The sequence below is a fragment of the Oncorhynchus keta genome, chromosome 30, assembly GCF_023373465.1.
Source record: "Oncorhynchus keta strain PuntledgeMale-10-30-2019 chromosome 30, Oket_V2, whole genome shotgun sequence".
Lineage (NCBI taxonomy): Eukaryota > Metazoa > Chordata > Actinopteri > Salmoniformes > Salmonidae > Oncorhynchus > Oncorhynchus keta.
Genome location: NC_068450.1, coordinates 26550542 through 26578107, shown reverse-complemented (window position 1 = coordinate 26578107; position 27566 = coordinate 26550542). Strand labels below are relative to the sequence as shown.

Sequence of the window (27566 nt, the reverse complement as noted above, 5' to 3'; positions counted from 1 at the left end):
TACACACTCCATAACAGACAATACATCTAACCACTGTATACTCAACAACATTCACAGACATACATACTCCATAACAGACAATACATCTAACCACTGTATTCTCAACAACATTCAGACATTCACAGACATACATACTCCCGAACAGACAATACATCTAACCACTGTATACTCAACAACATTCACAGACATACATACTCCATAACAGACCATACATCAAATCACTGTATACTCAACAACATTCACAGACATACATACTCCCTAATAGACAATACGTCTAACCACTGTATACTCAACAACATTCACAGATATACATACACCCTAACAGACCATACATCTAACCACTGTATACTCAACAACATTCACAGACATACATACTCCCGAACAGACAATACATCTAACCACTGTATACTCAACAACATTCACAGACATACATACTCCATAACAGACCATACATCTAACCACTGTATACTCAACAACATTCACAGACATACACACTCCATAACAGACAATACATCTAACCACTGTATACTCAACAACATTCACAGACATACATACTCCATAACAGACCATACATCTAACCACTGTATACTCAACAACATTCACAGACATACACACTCCATAACAGACAATACATCTAACCACTGTATACTCAACAACATTCACAGACATACATACTCCATAACAGACAATACATCTAACCACTGTATACTCAACAACATTCACAGACATACATACTCCATAACAGACAATACATCTAACCACTGTATACTCAACAACATTCACAGACATACATACTCCATAACAGACAATACATCTAACCACTGTATTCTCAACAACATTCAGCCATTCACAGACATACACACTCCCTAACAGACCATACATCAAATCACTGTATACTCAACAACATTCACAGACATACATACTCCCTAATAGACAATACGTCTAACCACTGTATACTCAACAACATTCACAGATATACATACTCCCTAAAAGACCATACATCTAACCACTGTATTCTCAACAACATTCAGACATTCACAGACATACACACTCCCTAACAGACAATACATCTAGCCACTCTATACTCAACAACATTCACAGACATACATACTCCCTAACAGACAATACATCTAACCACTGTATAGTCAACAACATTCACAGACATACATACTCCCAAAAAGACAATAAATCTAACCACTGTATACTCAACAACATTCACAGACATACATACTCCATAACAGACAATACATCTAACCACTGTATACTCAACAACATTCACAGACATACATACTCCATAACAGACAATACATCTAACCACTGTATACTCAACAACATTCACAGACATATATACTCCCTAACAGACAATACATCTAACCACTGTATACTCAACAACATTCACAGACATACATACTCCCAAACAGACAATACATCAACAACATTCACAGACATACATACTCCCTAACAGACAATACATCTAACCACTGTATACTCAACAACATTCACAGACATACACACTCCCTAACAGACCATACATCAAATCACTGTATACTCAACAACATTCACAGACATACATACTCCCTAACAGACAATACATCTAACCACTGTATACTCAACAACATTCACAGATATACATACTCCCTAAAAGACCATACATCTAACCACTGTATTCTCAACAACATTCAGACATTCACAGACATACACACTCCCTAACAGACAATACATCTAGCCACTGTATACTCAACAACATTCACAGACATACATACTCCCTAACAGACAATACATCTAACCACTGTATACTCAACAACATTCACAGATATACATACTCCATAACAGACAATACATCTAACCACTGTATACTCAACAACATTCAGACATTCACAGACATACACACTCCCTAACAGACCATATATCAAATCACTGTATACTCAACAACATTCACAGACATACATACTTCCTAACAGACAATACATCTAACCACTGTATACTCAACAACATTCACAGACATACATACTCCATAACAGACAATACATGTAACCACTGTATACTCAACAACATTCACAGACATACATACTCCCGAACAGACAATACATCTAACCACTGTATTCTCAACAACATTCAGACATTCACAGACATACACACTCCCTAACAGACAATACATCTAACCACTGTATACTCAACAACATTCACAGTCATACATACTCCCTAACAGACAATACATCTAACCACTGTATACTCAACAAGATTCACAGACATACATACTCCCTAACAGACAATACATCTAACCACTGTATTCTCAACAACATTCAGACATTCACAGACATACACACTCCCTAACAGACAATACATCTAACCACTGTATACTCAACAACAACAGACAATTCAACAGTCATACATACTACCCCTAACAGACAATACATCTAACCACTGTATACTCAACAACATTCACAGACATACATCTCACCACTGTATACCAACAACATAACAGACATACATAACAGACCATCATCAAATCACTGTATACTCAACAACATTCACAGACATACATACTCCCTAATAGACAATATGTCTAACCACTGTATACTCAACAACATTCACAGATATACATACTCCCTAAAAGACCATACATCTAACCACTGTATACTCAACAACATTCACAGCCATACACACTCCCTAACAGACAATACATCTAACCACTGTATACTCAACAACATTCACAGATATACATACTCCCTAAAAGACCATACATCTAACCACTGTATTCTCAACAACATTCAGACATTCACAGACATACACACTCCCTAACAGACAATACATCTAGCCACTGTATACTCAACAACATTCACAGACATACATACTCCCTAACAGACAATACATCTAACCACTGTATAGTCAACAACATTCACAGACATACATACTCCCAAAAAGACCATACATCGAACCACTGTATTCTCAACAACATTCAAACATTCACAGACATACACACTCCCTAACAGACAATACATCTAACCACTGTATACTCAACAACATTCACAGACATACACACTCCCTAACAGACCATACATCAAATCACTGTATACTCAACAACATTCACAGACATACATACTCCCTAACAGACAATACATCTAACCACTGTATACTCAACAACATTCACAGATATACATACTCCCTAAAAGACCATACATCTAACCACTGTATTCTCAACAACATTCAGACATTCACAGACATACACACTCCCTAACAGACAATACATCTAACCACTGTATACTCAACAACATTCACAGACATACATACTCCCTAACAGACAATACATCTAACCACTGTATACGCAACAACATTCACAGACATACACACTCCCTAACAGACAATACATCTAACCACTGTATACGCAACAACATTCACAGACATACACACTCCCTAACAGACCATACATCAACAACATTCACAGTCATACATACTCCCTAACAGACAATACATCTAACCACTGTATACTCACAACATTCACAGACATACACACTCCCTAACAGACCATACATCTAACCACTGTATACTCAACAACATTCACAGACATTACACACTCCCTAACAGACAATACATCTAACCACTGTATACTCAACAACATTCACAGACATACACACTCCCAAACAGACAATACATCTAACCACTGTATACTCAACATCATTCACAGACATACACACTCCCAAACAGACAATACATCTAACCACTGTATACTCAACAACATTCACAGACATACACACTCCCTAACAGACCATACATCTAACCACTGTATACTCAACAACATTCATAGACATACACACTCCCAAACAGACAATACATCAACAACATTCACAGACATACATACTCCCTAAAAGACAATACATCAAATCACTGTATACTCAACAACATTCATAGACATACACACTCCCAAACAGACAATACATCAACAACATTCACAGACATACACACTCCCAAACAGACAATACATCTAACCACTGTATACTCAACAACATTCATAGACATACACACTCCCAAACAGACAATACATCAACAACATTCACAGACATACACACTCCCAAACAGACAATACATCTAACCACTGTATACTCAACAACATTCATAGACATACACACTCCCAAACAGACAATACATCAACAACATTCACAGACATACACACTCCCAAACAGACAATACATCTAACCACTGTATACTCAACAACATTCATAGACATACACACTCCCAAACAGACAATACATCAACAACATTCACAGACAAACACACTCCCAAACAGACAATACATCTAACCACTGTATACTCAACAACATTCATAGACATACACACTCCCAAACAGACAATACATCAACAACATTCATAGACATACACACTCCCAAACAGACAATACATCAACAACATTCACAGACATACACACTCCCAAACAGACAATACATCTAACCACTGTATACTCAACAACATTCACAGACATACACTCTCCCAAACAGACAATACATCAACAACATTCACAGACATACACACTCCCAAACAGACAATACATCTAACCACTGTATACTCAACAACATTCATAGACATACACACTCCCTAACAGACTCGTTCTCTAAACAGATGCCTGGAGACTAATGACTGAGTGCATTCTGGGAAACAATATTTAAAAGGTAAAACAACAGCCCCAGTGACAGCCCCCCCTCTCTATATTTCAAATCAAATCAAATTGTATTTGTCACATGCGCCGAATACAACCTTACTATGAAATACTTAACTTACAAGCTCATATCCAACAATGCAGTTCAATAAATAGATTTACTTAAATATTTACTCAATAAACTAAAGTAAAAAATAAAATGTAAGACACTAAAATAACAATACCGAGTCAATGTGCGGGGGTACAGGTTCGTCAAGGTCATTTAAACAGGTAGGTAGGGGTAAAGTGACTTTGCTAATAAAAAGACTAACATCTTGGCCATGTTCTGTTAAAATCTCCACCCGGCACAGCCAGAAGAGGACTGGCCACCCCTCGTAGCCTGGTTCCTCTCTAGGTTTCTTCCCAGGTTCTGGCCTTTCTAAGGAACTTTTCCTAGCGACCGTGCTGCTTCATCTGCATTGCTTGCTGTTTGGAGGTTTAGGCTGGGTTTCTGTACAGCACTTTGTGACTTTGGCTGATGTAAAAAGGGCTTTATAAATACAATTGATTGACTATGCATTGATGATAAACATGTGGACACCAAGGCACTTGAGACTCTCAACCTGCTCCTCTACAGCCCTGTCAATGTTAATGGGGGCCTGTTCGGCCCGCCTTTTCCTGTAGTCCACAATCATCTCTCTCTCTCTCTCTCTCTCTCTCTCTCTCTCTCTCTCTCTCTCTCTCTCTCTCTCTCTCTCTCCCTCTCTCTCCCTCTCTCTCTCTCGATGAAATGCAGTCACAGCTCATAGCCACCTTATTTTGACACAAAATTGAGAGCAGATAATTCATATTCTGTAGCCTAACTGATGTCCAGAAAGGCTTTCTGATGGGGCTGCTTTGGTCCTAATGAAGCGAATTGGGGAGGGGGGTGTGCATAGGGGAACATGAATGGAGTCATTGTCCTGCAGTATTGAATTTACAGGCTTTTAAATCCCAGGAGCATGATCTAAATTGAGTTTGCCTGTCTCTGATCCCTGCTTATTAGAGGCTAATGCAGTATTTCCTGCTTTCACATGTTCATCACAGAGGGGCTCTGGTTGAATGTTCATCACAGAGGGGCTCTGGTTGGATGTTCATCACAGAGGCGCTCTGGTTGGATGTTCATCACAGAGGGGCTCTGGTTGGATGTTCATCACAGAGGGGCGCTGGTTGGATGTTCATCACAGAGGGGCTCTGGTTGGATGTTCATCACAGAGGGGCTCTGGTTGGATGTTCATCACAGAGGGGCTCTGGTTGGATGTTCATCACAGAGGGGCTCTGGTTGGATGTTCATCACAGAGGGGCTCTGGTTGGATGTTCATCACAGAGGGGCTCTGGTTGGATGTTCATCACAGAGGGGCTCTGGTTGAATGTTCATCACAGAGGGGCTCTGGTTGGATGTTCATCACAGAGGGGCTCTGGTTGGATGTTCCCACTTTTCCTTCTTCCTCTGTGCTTAAGTCTGGAATCACCCCTCCCCCTCCTTTAACCTAACACTTTAGTTTAGACCCCCCCCCCTCTCTCCATTAACCTACTCCAAACCATTTAGTTTAGACCCCCTCTCTCTCTCTCTCCGATAACCTAACCCCAACCATTTAGTTTAGACCCCCTCTCTCTCTCCGTTAACCTAACCCAAACCATTTAGTTTAGACCCCACCCTTCTCTCCGTTAACCTAACCCTAACCATTAAGTTTAGACCCCCCTCTCTCCGTTAACCTAACCCTAACCATTTAGTTTAGACCCCCTCTCTCTCTCTCTCTCTCTCCGATAACCTAACCCTAACCATTTAGTTTAGACCCCCCCCTCTCCGTTAACCTAACCCTAACCATTTAGTTTAGACCCCCCCTCTCTCCATTAACTAAACCCTAACCATTTAGTTTAGACCCCCCTCTCCGTTAACCTAACCCTAACCAATTATTTTAGCCCCCCTCTCCGTTAACCTACACCTAACCAATTAGTTTAGACCCGCCCCTCTCTCTCTCTCCGTTAACCTAACCCTAACCATTTAGTTTAGACCCCCCCCCTCTCTCCGTTAACCTAACCCTAACCATTTAGTTTAGCCCCCCCTCTCTCCGTTAACCTAACCCTAACCATTTTGTTTAGACCCCCTCTCTCTCTCTCTTTCTCCGTTAACCGAACCCTACCCATTTAGTTTAGACCCCCACCCTCTCTCCGTTAAACTAACCCTAACCATTTAGTTTAGACCCCCTCTCTCTCTCCGTTAAACTAACCCTAACCATTTAGTTTAGACCCCCCCTCTCTCCGTTAAACTAACCCTAACCATTTAGTTTAGACCCCCCCCTCTCTCCGTTAAACTAACCCTAACCATTAAGTTAGACCTCCCCCCCTCTCTCCGTAAAAATAACCCTAACCATTTAGTTTAGACCCCCCGTCTCTCCGTTAACCTAACCCTAACCATTAAGTTAGACCTCCCCCCCCTCTCTCCGTAAAAATAACCCTAACCATTTAGTTTAGACCCCCTCTCTCTCTCCGTTAAACTAACCCTAACCATTTAGTTTAGACCCCCCCTCTCTCCGTTAAACTAACCCTAACCATTTAGTTTAGACCCCCCCCTCTCTCCGTTAAACTAACCCTAACCATTAAGTTAGACCTCCCCCTCTCCGTAAAAATAACCCTGACCATTTAGTTTAGACTCCCCCCCTCTCTCCGTTAAACGAACCCTAACCATTTAGTTTAGCCCCCCTCTCCGTTAACCTAACCCTAACCATTTAGTTTAGCCCCCCTCTCTGTTAAACTAACCCTAACCATTTAGTTTAGACCCCCTCTCTCCGTTGAACTAACCCTAACCATTTAGTTTAAACCCCCTCTCTCTCTCTCCGTTAACCTAACCCTAACCATTTAGTTTAGACCCCCTCTCCGTTAACCTAACCCAAACCATTTAGTTTAGACCCCCCTCTCTCTGTTACCCTATCCATTTAGTTTAGACCGCCCCTCTCTCTCTCTGTTAACCTAACCCTAACCATTTAGTTTAGACCCCTCTCTCTCTCTCTGTTAACCTAACCCTAACCATTTAGTTTAGACCCCCCCTCTCTCCGTTAAACTAACCCAAACCATTTAGTTTAGACCCCCTGTCTCTCTCTCTCTGTTAACCTAACCCTAACCATTTAGTTTAGACCCCCCTCTCTCTCCGTTAAACTAACCCTAACCATTTTGTTTAGACCCCCTCTCTCCGTTAAACTAACCCTAACCATTTAGTTTAGACCGCCCCTCTCTCTCTCTCTCTCCCGTTAAACGAACCCTACCCATTTAGTTTAGAACCCCCCTCTCCGTTAACCTAACGCTAACCATTTAGTTTAGCCCCCTCTCTCCGTTAAACTAACCCTAACCATTTAGTTTAGACCCCCCTCTCCGTTAAACTAACCCTAACCATTTAGTTTAGACCCCTCTCTCTCTCTGTCCGTTAACCTAACCCTGACCATTTAGTTTAGACCCCCCTCTCTCTCTCTCTCTCCGATAACCTAACCCTAACCATTTAGTTTAGACCCCCTCTCCGTTAACCTAACCCTAACCATTTAGTTTAGACCCCCTCTCTCCATTAACTAAACCCTAACCATTTAGTTTAGACCCCCCTCTCCGTTAACCTAACCCTAACCAATTATTTTAGCCCCCCTCTCCGTTAACCTACACCTAACCAATTAGTTTAGACCCGCCCCTCTCTCTCTCTCCGTTAACCTAACCCTAACCATTTAGTTTAGACCCCCTCTCTCCGTTAACCTAACCCTAACCATTTAGTTTAGCCCCCTCTCTCGTTAACCTAACCCTAACCATTTTGTTTAGACCCCTCTCTCTCTCTCTTTCTCCGTTAACCGAACCCTACCCATTTAGTTTAGACCCCCACCCTCTCTCCGTTAAACTAACCCTAACCATTTAGTTTAGACCCCTCTCTCTCTCCGTTAAACTAACCCTAACCATTTAGTTTAGACCCCCTCTCTCCGTTAAACTAACCCTAACCATTTAGTTTAGACCCCCTCTCTCCGTTAAACTAACCCTAACCATTAAGTTAGACCTCCCCCCTCTCTCCGTAAAATAACCCTAACCATTTAGTTTAGACCCCCCGTCTCTCCGTTAACCTAACCCTAACCATTAAGTTAGACCTCCCCCTCTCTCCGTAAAATAACCCTAACCATTTAGTTTAGACCCTCTCTCTCTCCGTTAAACTAACCCTAACCATTTAGTTTAGACCCCCTCTCTCCGTTAAACTAACCCTAACCATTTAGTTTAGACCCCCTCTCTCCGTTAAACTAACCCTAACCATTAAGTTAGACCTCCCCCTCTCTCCGTAAAAATAACCCTGACCATTTAGTTTAGACTCCCCCCTCTCTCCGTTAAACGAACCCTAACCATTTAGTTTAGCCCCCCTCTCCGTTAACCTAACCCTAACCATTTAGTTTAGCCCCCTCTCTGTTAAACTAACCCTAACCATTTAGTTTAGACCCCCCTCTCTCCGTTGAACTAACCCTAACCATTTAGTTTAAACCCCCTCTCTCTCTCCGTTAACCTAACCCTAACCATTTAGTTTAGACCCCCCTCTCCGTTAACCTAACCTAAACCATTTAGTTTAGACCCCCCCTCTCTCCGTTAAACTAACCCTAACCATTTTGTTTAGACCCCCCCTCTCTCCGTTAAACTAACCCTAACCATTTAGTTTAGACCGCCCTCTCTCTCTCTCTCCGTTAAACGAACCCTACCCATTTAGTTTAGAACCCCCCCTCTCCGTTAACCTAACGCTAACCATTTAGTTTAGCCCCCTCTCTCCGTTAAACTAACCCTAACCATTTAGTTTAGACCCCCTCTCCGTTAAACTAACCCTAACCATTTAGTTTAGACCCCTCTCTCTCCGTTAACCTAACCCTAACCATTTAGTTTAGACCCCCCCTCTCTCTCTCTCTCCGTTAACCTAACCCTAACCATTTACTTTAGCCCCCCCCTCTCTCCGTTAACCTAACCCTAACCATTTTGTTTAGACCCCCCCCTCTCTGTTAACCTAACCCTAAGCATTTAGTTTAGCCCCCTCTCTCCGTTAACCTAACCCTAACCATTTTGTTTAGACCCCTCTCTCTCTCTCTTTCTCCGTTAACCTAACCCTAACCATTTAGTTTAGACCCCCCTCTCTCTCCGTTAAACTAACCCTAACCATTTAGTTTAGACCCCCCTCTCTCCGTTAAACTAACCCTAACCATTTAGCTTAGACCCCCTTCTCCGTTAACCTAACCCTAACCATTTAGTTTAGACCCCCTCTCTCTCTTTTCCGTTAACCGAACCCCAACCATTTAGTTTAGACCCCCTCTCTCCGTTAAACTAACCCAAACCATTTAGTTTAGACCCCTGTCTCTCTCTCTCTGTTAACCTAACCCTAACCATTTAGTTTAGACCCCCCTCTCTCCGTTAACCTAACCCTAACCATTTAGTTTAGACCCCCTCCGTTAACCTAACCCTAACCATTTAGTTTAGACCCCCTCTCTCCATTAACCTAACCCTAACCATTTAGTTTAGCCCCCCTCTCTCCGTTAACCTAACCCTAACCATTTAGTTTAGACCCCCCTCTCCGTTAACCTAACCCTAACCATTTAGTTTAGCCCCCCTCTCTGTTAACCTAACCCTAACCATTTAGTTTAGCCCCCTCTCCGTTAACCTAACCCTAACCATTTAGTTTAGCCCCCCTCTCTCCGTTAACCTAACCCTAACCATTTAGTTTAGACCCCCTCTCTCTCCGTTAACCTAACCCTAACCATTTAGTTTAGCCCACCCCTCCCTGTCTCCATTAACCTAACCCTAACCATTTAGTTTAGACCCCCTCTCTCCGTTAACCTAATCCTAACCATTTAGTTTAGACCCCCCCCCTCTCTCCGTTAACCTAACCCTAACCATTTAGTTTAGCCCACCCCTCCCTCTCTCCATTAACCTAACCCTACACATTTAGTTTAGCCCTCCCTCTCTCCGTTAACCTTTCCATTTAGTTTAGCCCCCCCCTCTCTCCGTTAACCTAACCCTAACCATGTAGTTTAGCCCCCACCCCCCTCTCTCCGTTAACCTAACCCTAACCATTTAGTTTAGCCCCCCCCCTCTCCGTTAACCTAACCCTAACCATTTAGTTTAGCCCCCCCTCCCTCTCTCCGTTAACCTAACCATTTAGTTTAGCCCCCCCCCCATCTCTCCGTTAACCTAACCCTAACCATTTAGTTTAGCCCCCCCTCTCTCCGTTAACCTAACCCTAACCATTTAGTTTAGCCCCCTCCCTCTCTCCGTTAACCTTTCCATTTAGTTTAGCCCCCCTCTCTCTCTCTGTTAACCTAACCCTAACCATTTTGTTTAGCCCCCCCTCCCTCTCTCCGTTAACCTAACCCTAACCATTTAGTTTAGCCCCCCCTCCCTCTCTCCGTTAACCTTTCCATTTAGTTTAGCCCCCCCCCTCTCTCCGTTAACCTAACCCTAACCATTTTGTTTTGCCCCCCCTCCCTCTCTCCGTTAACCTAACCATTTTGTTTAGCCCCCCCTCCCTCTCTCCGTTAACCTAACCCTAACCATTTTGTTTAGCCCCCCCTCCCTCTCTCCGTTAACCTAACCATTTTGTTTAGCCCCCTCCCTCTCTCCGTTAACCTAACCATTTAGTTTAGAAGCTCCCCCTCTCTCCGTTAACCTAACCATTTTGTTTAGCCCCCCCCCCCCCCTCCCTCTCTCCGTTAACCTAACCCTAACCATTTTGTTTAGCCCCCCTCCTCTCTCCGTTAACCTAACCATTTTGTTTAGCCCCCTCCCTCTCTCCGTTAACCTAACCATTTAGTTTAGCCCCCCTCTCTCCGTTAACCTAACCATTTTGTTTAGCCCCCCCTCTCTCCGTTAACCTAACCCTAACCATTTTGTTTAGCCCCCTCCTCTCTCCGTTAACCTAACCATTTTGTTTAGCCCCCCCCTCCCTCTCTCCGTTAACCTAACCATTTAGTTTAGCCCCCCCTCCCTCTCTCCTTTAACCTAACCATTTAGTTTAGCCCCCCTCTCTCCGTTAACCTAACCATTTAGTTTAGCCCCCCTCCCTCTCTCCGTTAACCTAACCATTTTGTTTAGCCCCCTCTCTCCGTTAACCTAACCATTTAGTTTAGCCCCCCTCTCTCCGTTAACCTAACCATTTAGTTTAGACCCCCCCTCTCTCCGTTAACCTAACCATTTAGTTTAGCCCCCTCCTCCCTCTCTCCGTTAACCTAACCATTTTGTTTGGCCCCCCCTCCATCTCTCCGTTAACCTAACCATTTAGTTTAGCCCCCTCCCTCTCTCCGTTAACCTAACCATTTAGTTTAGCCCCCCCTCCTCTCTCCGTTAACCTAACCATTTAGTTTAGCCCCCTCCCTCTCTCCGTTAACCTAACCATTTAGTTTAGCCCCCCCTCTCTCCGTTAACCTAACCATTTAGTTTAGCCCCCTCCCTCTCTCCGTTAACCTAACCATTTAGTTTAGCCCCCCCTCCCTCTCTCCGTTAACCTAACCATTTAGTTTAGCCCCCCCCCTCTCTCCATTAACCTAACCATTTAGTTTAGCCCCCCTCTCTCCGTTAACCTAACCATTTAGTTTAGCCCCCCTCCCTCTCTCCATTAACCTAACCATTTAGTTTAGCCCCTCCTCTCTCCGTTAACCTAACCATTTAGTTTAGCCCCCTCCCTCTCTCCGTTAACCTAACCATTTAGTTTAGCCCCCCCTCCCTCTCTCCGTTAACCTAACCATTTAGTTTAGCCCCCCTCCCTCTCTCCGTTAACCTAACCATTTAGTTTAGCCCCCCCTCCCTCTCTCCGTTAACCTAACCATTTAGTTTTGCCCCCCCTCCCTCTCTCCGTTAACCTAACCATTTAGTTTAGCCCCCCCTCCCTCTCTCCGTTAACCTAACCATTTAGTTTAGCCCCCCCTCCCTCTATCCGTTAACCTAACCATTTAGTTTAGCCCCCCCTCCCTCTCTCCGTTAACCTAACCATTTAGTTTAGCCCCCCCTCCCTCTCTCCATTAACCTAACCATTTAGTTTAGCCCCCCCTCCCTCTCTCCGTTAACCTAACCATTTAGTTTAGCCCCCCTCCCTCTATCCGTTAACCTAACCATTTAGTTTAGCCCCCTCCCTCTCTCCGTTAACCTAACCATTTAGTTTAGCCCCCCTCCTCTATCCGTTAACCTAACCATTTAGTTTAGCCCCCTCCCTCTCTCCGTTAACCTAACCATTTAGTTTAGCCCCCCCCCCCCTCTCCCTTAACCTAACCATTTAGTTTAGCCCCCCCTCCCTCTCTCCGTTAACCTAACCATTTAGTTTAGCCCCCTCCCTCTCTCCGTTAACCTAACCATTTAGTTTAGAAGCCCCCCCCCCCCTTTTGGCCCGCTCCAAAACAAACTCCCCTTTTGGGCCAGAACACTTCTAGTCACAATAACATTGGATTATACAAGGCCCCAACCACACAGCCCAAGAGCAGGGGACATGTTCAACATACTGCAGTCTAACAGTCTCACAGCCTACCATCACATAACAGAGAAACAGTACAACAAGGACCTGGAGTTTTTCCTGGTCATGTGGTCAGTACCACAGTGTTCCTATTGGTTTCCCATCTCACCATGATGATGTGTGTGTGTGTGTGTGTGTGTGTGTGTGTGTGTGTGTGTGTGTGTGTGTGTGTGTGTGTGTGTGTGTGTGTGTGTGTGTGTGTGTGTGTGTGTGTGTGTGTGTGTCCATCACAGGATGCTGAGGAGTAACCAGCTAGGCTGTGTGGACAACACCACCTTCACAGGCCTGAGCTCCGTACGCCTGCTGTCTCTCTATGACAACCGAATCTCCACCATCACCCCGGGAGCCTTCACCACACTGCACTCCCTCTCCACCATGTAAGTCTCCCCACTCCCTTACACACTCTCTTTCTCCCTCTCCCTCCTCTTCTCCTCACCACACACCACCTGATTGTCTGTGAGATCACTCCCTCTCCACGGAAGTCTCATCTCCCTCCCTCCCATCGTCCTCTACCCACCTCTCCTCCTCATCCCCTCTTCCCCCCACCACCTGACTGTTTGAGAGATGTCTCCTAGCCCAGCCCTGGTTCTGGAAAGACGGACAACCTACAGTGTGTTATCACAGCTCTCCATGGCTACAGAATACTGCTGCAGATGGTCTTGGTAATTACAAGCTTGTTTTGTTGGAGTCTCTCTTCGCTCGTTATCAAGCCACTAATAGTTTCTATTTACGACCGCCCCTGGAGCATCGACAAAATAGAGTTTTATCTTACCAAACCTAGCAACATCATGGCAAATGTCCTTATGAAAATGGCTGCTTTCGAAATATTGTCTTGCGGTCCAATGGAACATGATTCGAAATGAAGCAACATTTTAGTTGATGGCGATGATGCAATGTTATGTCTGAGATTAACTTGTCAGACATGATCAGTATTAAAATGAGAAAAATATTAAGATGTTATGCCTCTTACCCATATGACCACCCAGAAGACAACGTATAAATAAATGAACATTTATCTGATGAATAAAACGTTAAAGGCTGACATTCCTGGAAGTGTACCACTCCCTCATATATAACATGGAATCATGTTTATCTAACTGTCCCCTCATATATAACATGGAATCATGTTTATCTAACTATCCCCTCATATATAACATGGAATCATGTTTATCTAACTATCCCCTCATATATAACATGGAATCATGTTTATCTAACTGTCCCCTCATATATAACATGGAATCATGTTTATCTAACTGTCCCATATATAACATGGAATCATCATATATAACATGGAATCATGTTTATCTAACTATCCCCTCATATATAACATGGAATCATGTTTATCTAACTGTCCCCTCATATATAACATGGAATCATGTTTATCTAACTGTCCCCTCAATATAACATGGAATCATGTTTATCTAACTGTCCCCTCATATATAACATGGAATCATGTTTATCTAACTATCCCCTCATATATAACATGGAATCATGTTTATCTAACTGTCCCCTCATATATAACATGGAATCATGTTTATCTAACTGTCCCCTCATATATAACATGGAATCATGTTTATCTAACTATCCCCTCATATATAACATGGAATCATGTTTATCTAACTGTCCCCTCATATATAACATGGAATCATGTTTATCTAACTATTCCCTCATATATAACATGGAATCATGTTTATCTAACTGTCCCCTCATATATAACATGGAATCATGTTTATCTAACTGTCCCCTCATATATAACATGGAATCATGTTTATCTAACTGTCCCCTCATATATAACATGGAATCATGTTTATCTAACTGTCCCCTCATATATAACATGGAATCATGTTTATCTAACTGTCCCCTCATATATAACATGGAATCATGTTTATCTAATCATGTTTATCTAACTGTCCCCTCATATATAACATGGAATCATGTTTATCTAACATCCTCATATAACATGGAATCATGTTTATCTAACTATCCTCATATATAACATGGAATCATGTTTATCTAACTGTCCCTCATATATAACATGGAATCATGTTTATCTAACTGTCCCCTCATATATAACATGTAATCATGTTTATCTAACTATCCCCTCATATATAACATGGAATCATGTTTATCTAACTATCTCCTCATATATAACATGGAATCATGTTTATCTAACTATCCTCATATATAACATGGAATCATGTTTATCTAACTGTCCCCTCATATATAACATGGAATCATGTTTATCTAACTGTCCCCTCATATATAACATGGAATCATGTTTATCTATATATATAACATGGAATCATGTTTATCTAACTATCCCTCATATATAACATGGAATCATGTTTATCTAACTGTCCCCTCATATATAACATGGAATCATGTTTATCTAACTATCCCTCATATATAACATGGAATCATGTTTATCTAACTATCCCTCATATATAACATGGAATCATGTTTATCTAACTATCCCCTCATATATAACATGGAATCATGTTTATCTAACTATCCCTCATATATAACATGGAATCATGTTTATCTAACTATCCCCTCATATATAACATGGAATCATGTTTATCTAACTATCCTCATATATAACATGGAATCATGTTTATCTAACTGTCCCCTCATATATAACATGGAATCATGTTTATCTAACTGTCCCTCATATATAACATGGAATCATGTTTATCTAACTGTCCCCTCATATATAACATGGAATCATGTTTATCTAACTATCCCCTCATATATAACATGGAATCATGTTTATCTAACTATCCTCATATATAACATGGAATCATGTTTATCTAACTATAACATGGAATCATGTTTATCTAACTGTCCCCTCATATATAACATGGAATCATGTTTATCTAACTGTCCCCTCATATATAACATGGAATCATGTTTATCTAACTAATATAACATGGAATCATGTTTATATAACTGTCCCTCATATATAACATGGAATCATGTTTATCTAACTATCCCTCATATATAACATGGAATCATGTTTATCTAACTATCCCCTCATATATAACATGGAATCATGTTTATCTAACTATCCCTCATATATAACATGGAATCATGTTTATCTAACTATCCCCTCATATATAACATGGAATCATGTTTATCTAACTATCCCCTCATATATAACATGGAATCATGTTTATCTAACTGTCCCCTCATATATAACATGGAATCATGTTTATCTAACTGTCCCCTCATATATAACATGGAATCATGTTTATCTAACTATCCTCATATATAACATGGAATCATGTTTATCTAACTGTCCCCTCATATATAACATGGAATCATGTTTATCTAACTATCCCCTCATATATAACATGGAATCATGTTTATCTAACTATCCCTCCCATGGAATCATGTTTATCTAACTGTCCCCTCATATAACATGGAATCATGTTTATCTAACTGTCCCCTCATATATAACATGGAATCATGTTTATCTAACTATTCCCTCATATATAACATGGAATCATGTTTATCTAACTGTCCCCTCATATATAACATGGAATCATGTTTATCTAACTGTCCCCTCATATATAACATGGAATCATGTTTATCTAACTGTCCCCTCATATATAACATGGAATCATGTTTATCTAACTATCCCCTCATATATAACATGGAATCATGTTTATCTAACTGTCCCCTCATATATAACATGGAATCATGTTTATCTAACTGTCCCCTCATATATAACATGTAATCATGTTTATCTAACTATCCCCTCATATATAACATGGAATCATGTTTATCTAACTGTCCTCATATATAACATGGAATCATGTTTATCTAACTGTCCTCATATATAACATGGAATCATGTTTATCTAACTATCCCCTCATATATAACATGGAATCATGTTTATCTAACTATCCCCTCATATATAACATGGAATCATGTTTATCTAACTATCCTCATATATAACATGGAATCATGTTTATCTAACTATCTCATATATAACATGGAATCATGTTTATCTAACTATCCCCTCATATATAACATGGAATCATGTTTATCTAACTATCCCTCATATATAACATGGAATCATGTTTATCTAACTATCCCCTCATATATAACATGGAATCATGTTTATCTAACTGTCCCCTCATATATAACATGGAATCATGTTTATCTAACTCCTCATATATAACATGGAATCATGTTTATCTAACTATCCCTCATATATAACATGGAATCATGTTTATCTAACTATCCCTCATATATCATGTTTATCTATGGAATCATGTTTATCTAACTATCCCTCATATATAACATGGAATCATGTTTATCTAACTATCCCCTCATATATAACATGGAATCATGTTTATCTAACTATCCCTCATATATAACATGGAATCATGTTTATCTAACTATCCCTCATATATAACATGGAATCATGTTTATCTAACTGTCCCTCATATATAACATGGAATCATGTTTATCTATATATAACATGGAATCATGTTTATCTAACTGTCTCTCATATATAACATGGAATCATGTTTATCTAACTGTCCCCTCATATATAACATGGAATCATGTTTATCTAACTATCCCCTCATATATAACATGGAATCATGTTTATCTAACTATCCCTCATATATAACATGGAATCATGTTTATCTAACTGTCCCCTCATATATAACATGGAATCATGTTTATCTAACTGTCCCCTCATATATAACATGGAATCATGTTTATCTAACTATCCTCATATATAACATGGAATCATGTTTATCTAACTGTCCCCTCATATATAACATGGAATCATGTTTATCTAACTGTCCCCTCATATATAACATGGAATCATGTTTATCTAACTGGAATCATGTTTATCCTGTCCCCTCATATATAACATGGAATCATGTTTATCTAACTGTCCCCTCATATATAACATGGAATCATGTTTATCTAACTGTCCCCTCATATATAACATGGAATCATGTTTATCTAACTGTCCCCTCATATATAACATGGAATCATGTTTATCTAACTGTCCCCTCATATATAACATGGAATCATGTTTATCTGGAACTGTCCCCTCATATATAACATGGAATCATGTTTATCTAACTGTCCCCTCATATATAACATGGAATCATGGAATCATGTTTATATAACATGGAATCATGTTTATCTAACTGTCCCCTCATATATAACATGGAATCATGTTTATCTAACTGTCCCCTCATATATAACATGGAATCATGTTTATCTAACTATCCCCTCATATATAACATGGAATCATGTTTATCTAACTGTCCCCTCATATATAACATGGAATCATGTTTATCTAACTGTCCCCTCATATATAACATGGAATCATGTTTATCTAACTATTCCCTCATATATAACATGGAATCATGTTTATCTAACTGTCCCCTCATATATAACATGGAATCATGTTTATCTAACTGTCCCCTCATATATAACATGGAATCATGTTTATCTAACTGTCCCCTCATATATAACATGGAATCATGTTTATCTAACTGTCCCCTCATATATAACATGGAATCATGTTTATCTAACTGTCCCCTCATATATAACATGGAATCATGTTTATCTAACTGTCCCCTCATATATAACATGGAATCATGTTTATCTAACTGTCCCCTCATATATAACATGGAATCATGTTTATCTAACTGTCCCCTCATATATAACATGGAATCATGTTTATCTAACTGTCCCTCATATATAACATGGAATCATGTTTATCTAACTGTCCCTCATATATAACATGGAATCATGTTTATCTAACTGTCATGTTTATCATATATAACATGGAATCATGTTTATCTAACTATCCCCTCATATATAACATGGAATCATGTTTATCTAACTGTCCCCTCATATATAACATGGAATCATGTTTATCTAACTATCCCCTCATATATAACATGGAATCATGTTTATCTAACTATCCCCTCATATATAACATGGAATCATGTTTATCTAACTATCCCCTCATATATAACATGGAATCATGTTTATCTATCTAACATGTTTATCCCCTCATATATAACATGGAATCATGTTTATCTAACTATCCCCATCATATAAACATGGAATCATGTTTATCTAACTATCCCCTCATATATAACATGGAATCATGTTTATCTAACTGTCCCCTCATATATAACATGGAATCATGTTTATCTAACTATCCCCTCATATATAACATGGAATCATGTTTATCTAACTGTCCCCTCATATATAACATGGAATCATGTTTATCTAACTATCCCCTCATATATAACATGGAATCATGTTTATCTAACTGTCCCCTCATATATAACATGGAATCATGTTTATCTAACTGTCCCCTCATATATAACATGGAATCATGTTTATCTAACTGTCCCCTCATATATAACATGGAATCATGTTTATCTAACTATCCCCTCATATATAACATGGAATCATGTTTATCTAACTGTCCCCTCATATATAACATGGAATCATGTTTATCTAACTGTCCCCTCATATATAACATGGAATCATGTTTATCTAACTATCCCCTCATATATAACATGGAATCATGTTTATCTAACTGTCCCCTCATATATAACATGGAATCATGTTTATCTAACTATCCCCTCATATATAACATGGAATCATGTTTATCTAACTATCCCCTCATATATAACCTCATATATAACATGGAATCATGTTTATCTAACTATCCCTCATATATAACATGGAATCATGTTTATCTAACTATCCCCTCATATATAACATGGAATCATGTTTATCTAACTATCCCCTCATATATAACATGGAATCATGTTTATCTAACTGTCCCCTCATATATAACATGGAATCATGTTTATCTAACTGTCCCCTCATATATAACATGGAATCATGTTTATCTAACTATCCCATATATAACATGGAATCATATATAACATGGAATCATGTTTATCTAACTGTCCCCTCATATATAACATGGAATCATGTTTATCTAACTGTCCCCTCATATATAACATGGAATCATGTTTATCTAACTGTCCCCTCATATATAACATGGAATCATGTTTATCTAACTGTCCCCTCATATATAACATGGAATCATGTTTATCTAACTATCCCCTCATATATAACATGGAATCATGTTTATCTAACTATCCCCTCATATATAACATGGAATCATGTTTATCTAACTATCCCCTCATATATAACATGGAATCATGTTTATCTAACTATCCCCTCATATATAACATGGAATCATGTTTATCTAACTATCCATATATAACATGGAATCATCATATATAATATGGAATCATGTTTATCTAACTATCCCCTCATATATAACATGGAATCATGTTTATCTAACTATCCCCTCATATATAACATGGAATCATGTTTATCTAACTATCCCCTCATATATAACATGGAATCATGTTTATCTAACTATCCCCTCATATATAACATGGAATCATGTTTATCTAACTGTCCCCTCATATATAACATGGAATCATGTTTATCTAACTATCCCCTCATATATAACATGGAATCATGTTTATCTAACTGTCCCCTCATATATAACATGGAATCATGTTTATCTAACTGTCCCCTCATATATAACATGGAATCATGTTTATCTAACTGTCCCCTCATATATAACATGGAATCATGTTTATCTAACTGTCCCCTCATATATAACATGGAATCATGTTTATCTAACTGTCCCCTCATATATAACATGGAATCATGTTTATCTAACTATCCCCTCATATATAACATGGAATCATGTTTATCTAACTGTCCCCTCATATATAACATGGAATCATGTTTATCTAACTATCCATGGAATCATGTTTATCTCATATATAACATGGAATCATGTTTATCTAACTATCCCTCATATATAACATGGAATCATGTTTAACATGGAATCATGTTTATCTAACTATCCCCTCATATATAACATGGAATCATGTTTATCTAACTATCTCCTCATATATAACATGGAATCATGTTTATCTAACTATCCCCTCATATATAACATGGAATCATGTTTATCTAACTGTCCCCTCATATATAACATGGAATCATGTTTATCTAACTATCCCCTCATATATAACATGGAATCATGTTTATCTAACTGTCCCCTCATATATAACATGGAATCATGTTTATCTAACTATCCCCTCATATATAACATGGAATCATGTTTATCTAACTGTCCCCTCATATATAACATGGAATCATGTTTATCTAACTATCCCCTCATATATAACATGGAATCATGTTTATCTAACTGTCCCCTCATATATAACATGGAATCATGTTTATCTAACTATCCCCTCATATATAACATGGAATCATGTTTATCTAACTGTCCCCTCATATATAACATGGAATCATGTTTATCTAACTGTCCTCATATATAACATGGAATCATGTTTATCTAACTCCTCATATATAACATGGAATCATGTTTATCTAACTATCCCCTCATATATAACATGGAATCATGTTTATCTAACTATCCCCTCATATATAACATGGAATCATGTTTATCTAACTATCCCCTCATATATAACATGGAATCATGTTTATCTAACTATCCCCTCATATATAACATGGAATCATGTTTATCTAACTATCCCCTCATATATAACATGGAATCATGTTTATCTAACTATCCCCTCATATATAACATGGAATCATGTTTATCTAACTATCCCCTCATATATAACATGGAATCATGTTTATCTAACTATCCCCTCATATATAACATGGAATCATGTTTATCTAACTATCCCCTCATATATAACATGGAATCATGTTTATCTAACTATCCCCTCATATATAACATGGAATCATGTTTATCTAACTATCCCCTCATATATAACATGGAATCATGTTTATCTAACTATCCCTCATATATAACATGGAATCATGTTTATCTAACTGTCCCCTCATATATAACATGGAATCATGTTTATCTGGAATCATGTTTATCCCCTCATATATAACATGGAATCATGTTTATCTAACTATCCTCATATATAACATGGAATCATGTTTATCTAACTGTCCCCTCATATATAACATGGAATCATGTTTATCTAACTATCCCCTCATATATAACATGGAATCATGTTTATCTAACTGTCCCCTCATATATAACATGGAATCATGTTTATCTAACTATCCCCTCATATATAACATGGAATCATGTTTATCTAACTGTCCCCATATAACATGGAATCATGTTTATATAATATATAACATGGAATCATGTTTATCTAACTATCCCCTCATATATAACATGGAATCATGTTTATCTAACTATCCCCTCATATATAACATGGAATCATGTTTATCTAACTATCCCCTCATATATAACATGGAATCATGTTTATCTAACTATCCCTAACTCATATATAACATGGAATCATGTTTATGTTTATCTAACTATCCCCTCATATATAACATGGAATCATGTTTATCTAACTGTCCCCTCATATATAACATGGAATCATGTTTATCTAACTATCCCCTCATATATAACATGGAATCATGTTTATCTAACTGGAATCATGTTTATCTAACTATCCTCATATATAACATGGAATCATGTTTATCTAACTATCCCCTCATATATAACATGGAATCATGTTTATCTAACTGTCCCCTCATATATAACATGGAATCATGTTTATCTAACTATCCCCTCATATATAACATGGAATCATGTTTATCTAACTGTCCCCTCATATATAACATGGAATCATGTTTATCTAACTATCCCCTCATATATAACATGGAATCATGTTTATCTAACTGTCCCCTCATATATAACATGGAATCATGTTTATCTAACTATCCCCTCATATATAACATGGAATCATGTTTATCTAACTGTCCCCTCATATATAACATGGAATCATGTTTATCTAACTATCCCCTCATATATAACATGGAATCATGTTTATCTAACTATCCCCTCATATATAACATGGAATCATGTTTATCTAACTATCCCCTCATATATAACATGGAATCATGTTTATCTAACTGTCCCCTCATATATAACATGGAATCATGTTTATCTAACTGTCCCCTCATATATAACATGGAATAATGTTTATCTAACTGTCCCCTCATATATAACATGGAATCATGTTTATCTAACTGTCCCCTCATATATAACATGGAATCATGTTTATCTAACTATCCCCTCATATATAACATGGAATAATGTTTATCTAACTGTCCCCTCATATATAACATGGAATCATGTTTATCTAACTATCCCCTCATATATAACATGGAATCATGTTTATCTAACTATCCCCTCATATATAACATGGAATCATGTTTATCTAACTGTCCCCTCATATATAACATGGAATCATGTTTATCTAACTATCCCCTCATATATAACATGGAATCATGTTTATCTAACTGTCCCCTCATATATAACATGGAATCATGTGTATCTTGGGTCACTAGTCTCCTCCCTTCTCGTTCCACTTCTACTGCCTTATGCTCTATGTCTATCAGCTCTCTTTCCCTCCCTCCCTCCCTCCCTCCCTGACTCTGGCTTCTCTCTTGGAGAGTAAAAGTAGTGTTGTGGTCTGTCAGCTTTCTAATTACCCTGTGGCTGACACTGACGGATCCGCTCCAGCGCGGCCTGACTAAAAATACCGTCTGGTTTGTGAACCTGCACCGCGTAGAGCGGACCTGGCCAGGCAGCACAGCACTGGGCCCAGCTGTGATCCCAGTGTACAAGTGTATCAGAGAAACAGTCAGTCACGATGGGCCAGAGCGACTTCTTGCTCTTTCTCTCTCTCGCTCTCTCAATTCAGTTTCAATTTCAATTCCATTTTATGGGCTTTATTGGCATGGGAAACATATGTTTACATTGCCAAAGCAAGTGAAATGGATAATAAACAGAAGTGAAATAAACTCATTTACAGTGTCATGACGTTGGCCTGGGGATAGGTTTATGACAGTCATAAATACCTCTTCCCCCCTTTTTCCTCTCTCTACTCTGCTGATGTTACATTTGCAAACACCTTGGTTAACATAGAGATTCTGGGAACATCAGAAGGTGGGGGGAAATGAACTATATTCTGGTAATCCGACCAATTGAACATATGCGGTGGTACTTAATGAATATGATGTCAGTTCGGTTGTCATCTGAGACATTCTCATCAATGATACGATGACATAAACTCTACAGTGGAAAGTCTACACATCAGAGTTATTGGATTCACATGGAATTGTTGTTCAATTTAAATGTTTGAATATGAAATTATTTGTGATGGGATGAAATATGATTTTAGCTTCTAAAATGTGAGAATTGGGTTTTAATAAGGTTAGGGCTCTGCTCAATCAGTGGCCCGCCCCTGTGAAGGGACATGGGCTATAAAACTTTTCAAACACGCCCTCCTCTCCCAACCTATATAAAGCCTAGATAACAATATAACCTCCTGTTCTGAGGATGTGAGGACGATGTTCCGATGTCAGAATTGTTCAGATAATAACTACAGAACGAAGCCAACATCAGTGTGAGCTTTGGTTGCGAATGGTATGAACTTTGAACTCTTATTCACTACAGAAGTGATACCTTCTAGCCGTTGAGTTAGCAACAGCAGCTGCAAATGCAGGTTAGGAAAGAACAGACAGAGTATCCCATCTACCACACAACGAGGTTACTACAACGTATCCAATTGACAACCTGAGACATTCTTCAAAGGACAAAGGACTCGGTTGGGCAACACGGCCTTCCATCTACCACCAACCTACCGAAGCGCAGCTCAGAGTAAATATTTATTGCCTTTTCCTTTTCCAAATGGGTGGTAATTTAGAATGCAGAAGATACTGTATTTACGATATCACAGCTTCGCCCTTTGTTCCTCAGTCTTCCCGCTCTTTCACTCAAACCCAGCCCTTTTCTTTTGTGTAACAAGCTGTCATACCTGTTCCGCCTTCTAGGGATATTTTCCTTTATGACGGAATTTGTAATCAAGTTATGATTCAATTATGTGTATGTGTAATTCTGTGTGATTAGTTAGATATTTAGTAAATAAATAATTAAACCCAATTTTGTATTGCTGATTCAACTTGTTAGCCAGGGTTCGTGCAGATAACCAAGAATGTACAACTTTCAGATGAGACTGAATTAAGATGACGATTAATATTGACTGCTATATATGTAAAATATTACTAGGTCTTTAAGAGTTTATTCGGAAGATAACAGCTCTATAAATATTATTTCGTGGTGCCCCGACTCTCTAGTTAATTACATTTACATGATTAGCTCAATCAGGTAATATTAATTACGAAGAAATTATTTTATAGAATAGCATGCCATATCACTTAATCCGGCATAGCCAAAGACACGACAACAGTAAACCACCTCTACCTTGTCACAACAAAACTGATTGTCTCAAAACGCATTAAGAAGGAAAGAAATTCCACAAATTAACTTTTAACAAGGCACACCTGTTAATTTAAATTAATTCCAGGTGACTACATCATGAAGCTGGTTGAGAGAATGCCACATAGCATCACAGCATCATAGCCTCATATTTTCATAGGCTCATATTCTCATGTCATCATAGCCTCGTAGCATCATAGCCTCATAACAGATGGTAAAAAGGGACCTGGGTGAAATAAATCTGCAAGTGTTGACTATAACACTGTGATGCTCCAGGTACTGTGGAGGGAGTGACTAGTGTTGACTATAACACTGTGATGCTCCAGGTACTGTAAAGGGGTTGGCTAGTGTTGACTTTAACACTGTGATGCTCCAGGTACTGTGGAGGGAGTGACTAGTGTTGACTATAACACTGTGATGCTCCAGGTACTGTGGAGGGGATGACTAGTGTTGACTATAACACTGTGATTCTCCAGGTTCTGTGGAGGAGATGACTAGTGTTGACTATAACACTGTGATTCTCCAGGTACTGTGGAGGGATGATTAGTGTTGACTATAACACTGTGATTCTCCAGGTACTGTGGAGGGGATGACTAGTGTTGACTATAACACTGTGATTCTCCAGGTACTGTGGAGGGAGTGACTAGTGTTGACTATAACACTGTGATGCTCCAGGTACTGTAAAGGGGTTGGCTAGTGTTGACTATAACACTGTGATGCTCCAGGTTCTGTGGAGGGGATGGCTAGTGTTGACTATAACACTGTGATGCTCCAGGTACTGTGGAGGGAGTGACTAGTGTTGACTATAACACTGTGATGCTCCAGGTACTGTAAAGGGGTTGGCTAGTGTTGACTTTAACACTGTGATGCTCCAGGTACTGTGGAGGGAGTGACTAGTGTTGACTATAACACTGTGATGCTCCAGGTACTGTGGAGGGGATGACTAGTGTTGACTATAACACTGTGATTCTCCAGGTTCTGTGGAGGAGATGACTAGTGTTGACTATAACACTGTGATTCTCCAGGTACTGTGGAGGGGATGATTAGTGTTGACTATAACACTGTGATTCTCCAGGTACTGTGGAGGGGATGACTAGTGTTGACTATAACACTGTGATTCTCCAGGTACTGTGGAGGGAGTGACTAGTGTTGACTATAACACTGTGATGCTCCAGGTACTGTAAAGGGGTTGGCTAGTGTTGACTATAACACTGTGATGCTCCAGGTTCTGTGGAGGGGATGGCTAGTGTTGACTATAACACTGTGATTCTCCAGGTACTGTAAAGGGGTTGCCTAGTGTTGACTATAACACTGTGATGCTCCAGGTTCTGTGGAGGGGTTGGCTAGTGTTGACTATAACACTGTGATGCTCCAGGTTCTGTGGAGGGGTTGGCTAGTGTTGACTATAACACTGTGATGCTCCAGGTTCTGTGGAGGGGTTGGCTAGTGTTGACTATAACACTGTGATTCTCCAGGTTCTGTGGAGGGGTTGGCTAGTGTTGACTATAACACTGTGATTCTCCAGGTTCTGTGGAGGGGATGGCTAGTGTTGACTATAACACTGTGATTCTCCAGGTTCTGTGGAGGGGATGGCTAGTGTTGACTATAACACTGTGATTCTCCAGGTTCTGTGGAGGGGATGGCTAGTGTTGACTATAACACTGTGATTCTCCAGGTACTGTGGAGGGGATGGCTAGTGTTGACTATAACACTGTGATTCTCCAGGTACTGTGGAGGGGATGACTAGTGTTGACTATAACACTGTGATTCTCCAGGTTCTGTGGAGGGAATGACTAGTGTTGACTATAACACTGTGATTCTCCAGGTGCTGTGGAGGGGATGACTAGTGTTGACTATAACACTGTGATGCTCCAGGTACTGTGGAGGGGATGACTAGTGTTGACTATAACACTGTGATGCTCCAGGTACTGTGGAGGGGATGACTAGTGTTGACTATAACACTGTGA

The 27566-nt window shown here is 39.4% G+C and overlaps 1 protein-coding gene across 2 annotated transcripts in view; it reads left to right on the top strand.

The window, feature by feature from the left end:
• LOC118375671 (slit homolog 3 protein-like) overlaps window positions 1–27566 on the top strand; it is a 501749-nt gene that overhangs the window by 369992 nt on the left and 104191 nt on the right. For both annotated transcript variants that reach the window (XM_052488085.1, XM_052488084.1), the window contains one exon: window positions 13394–13537. In XM_052488085.1, the coding sequence (XP_052344045.1) occupies window positions 13394–13537 (144 nt within the window). The remainder of the gene's footprint in view (window positions 1–13393; window positions 13538–27566) is intronic.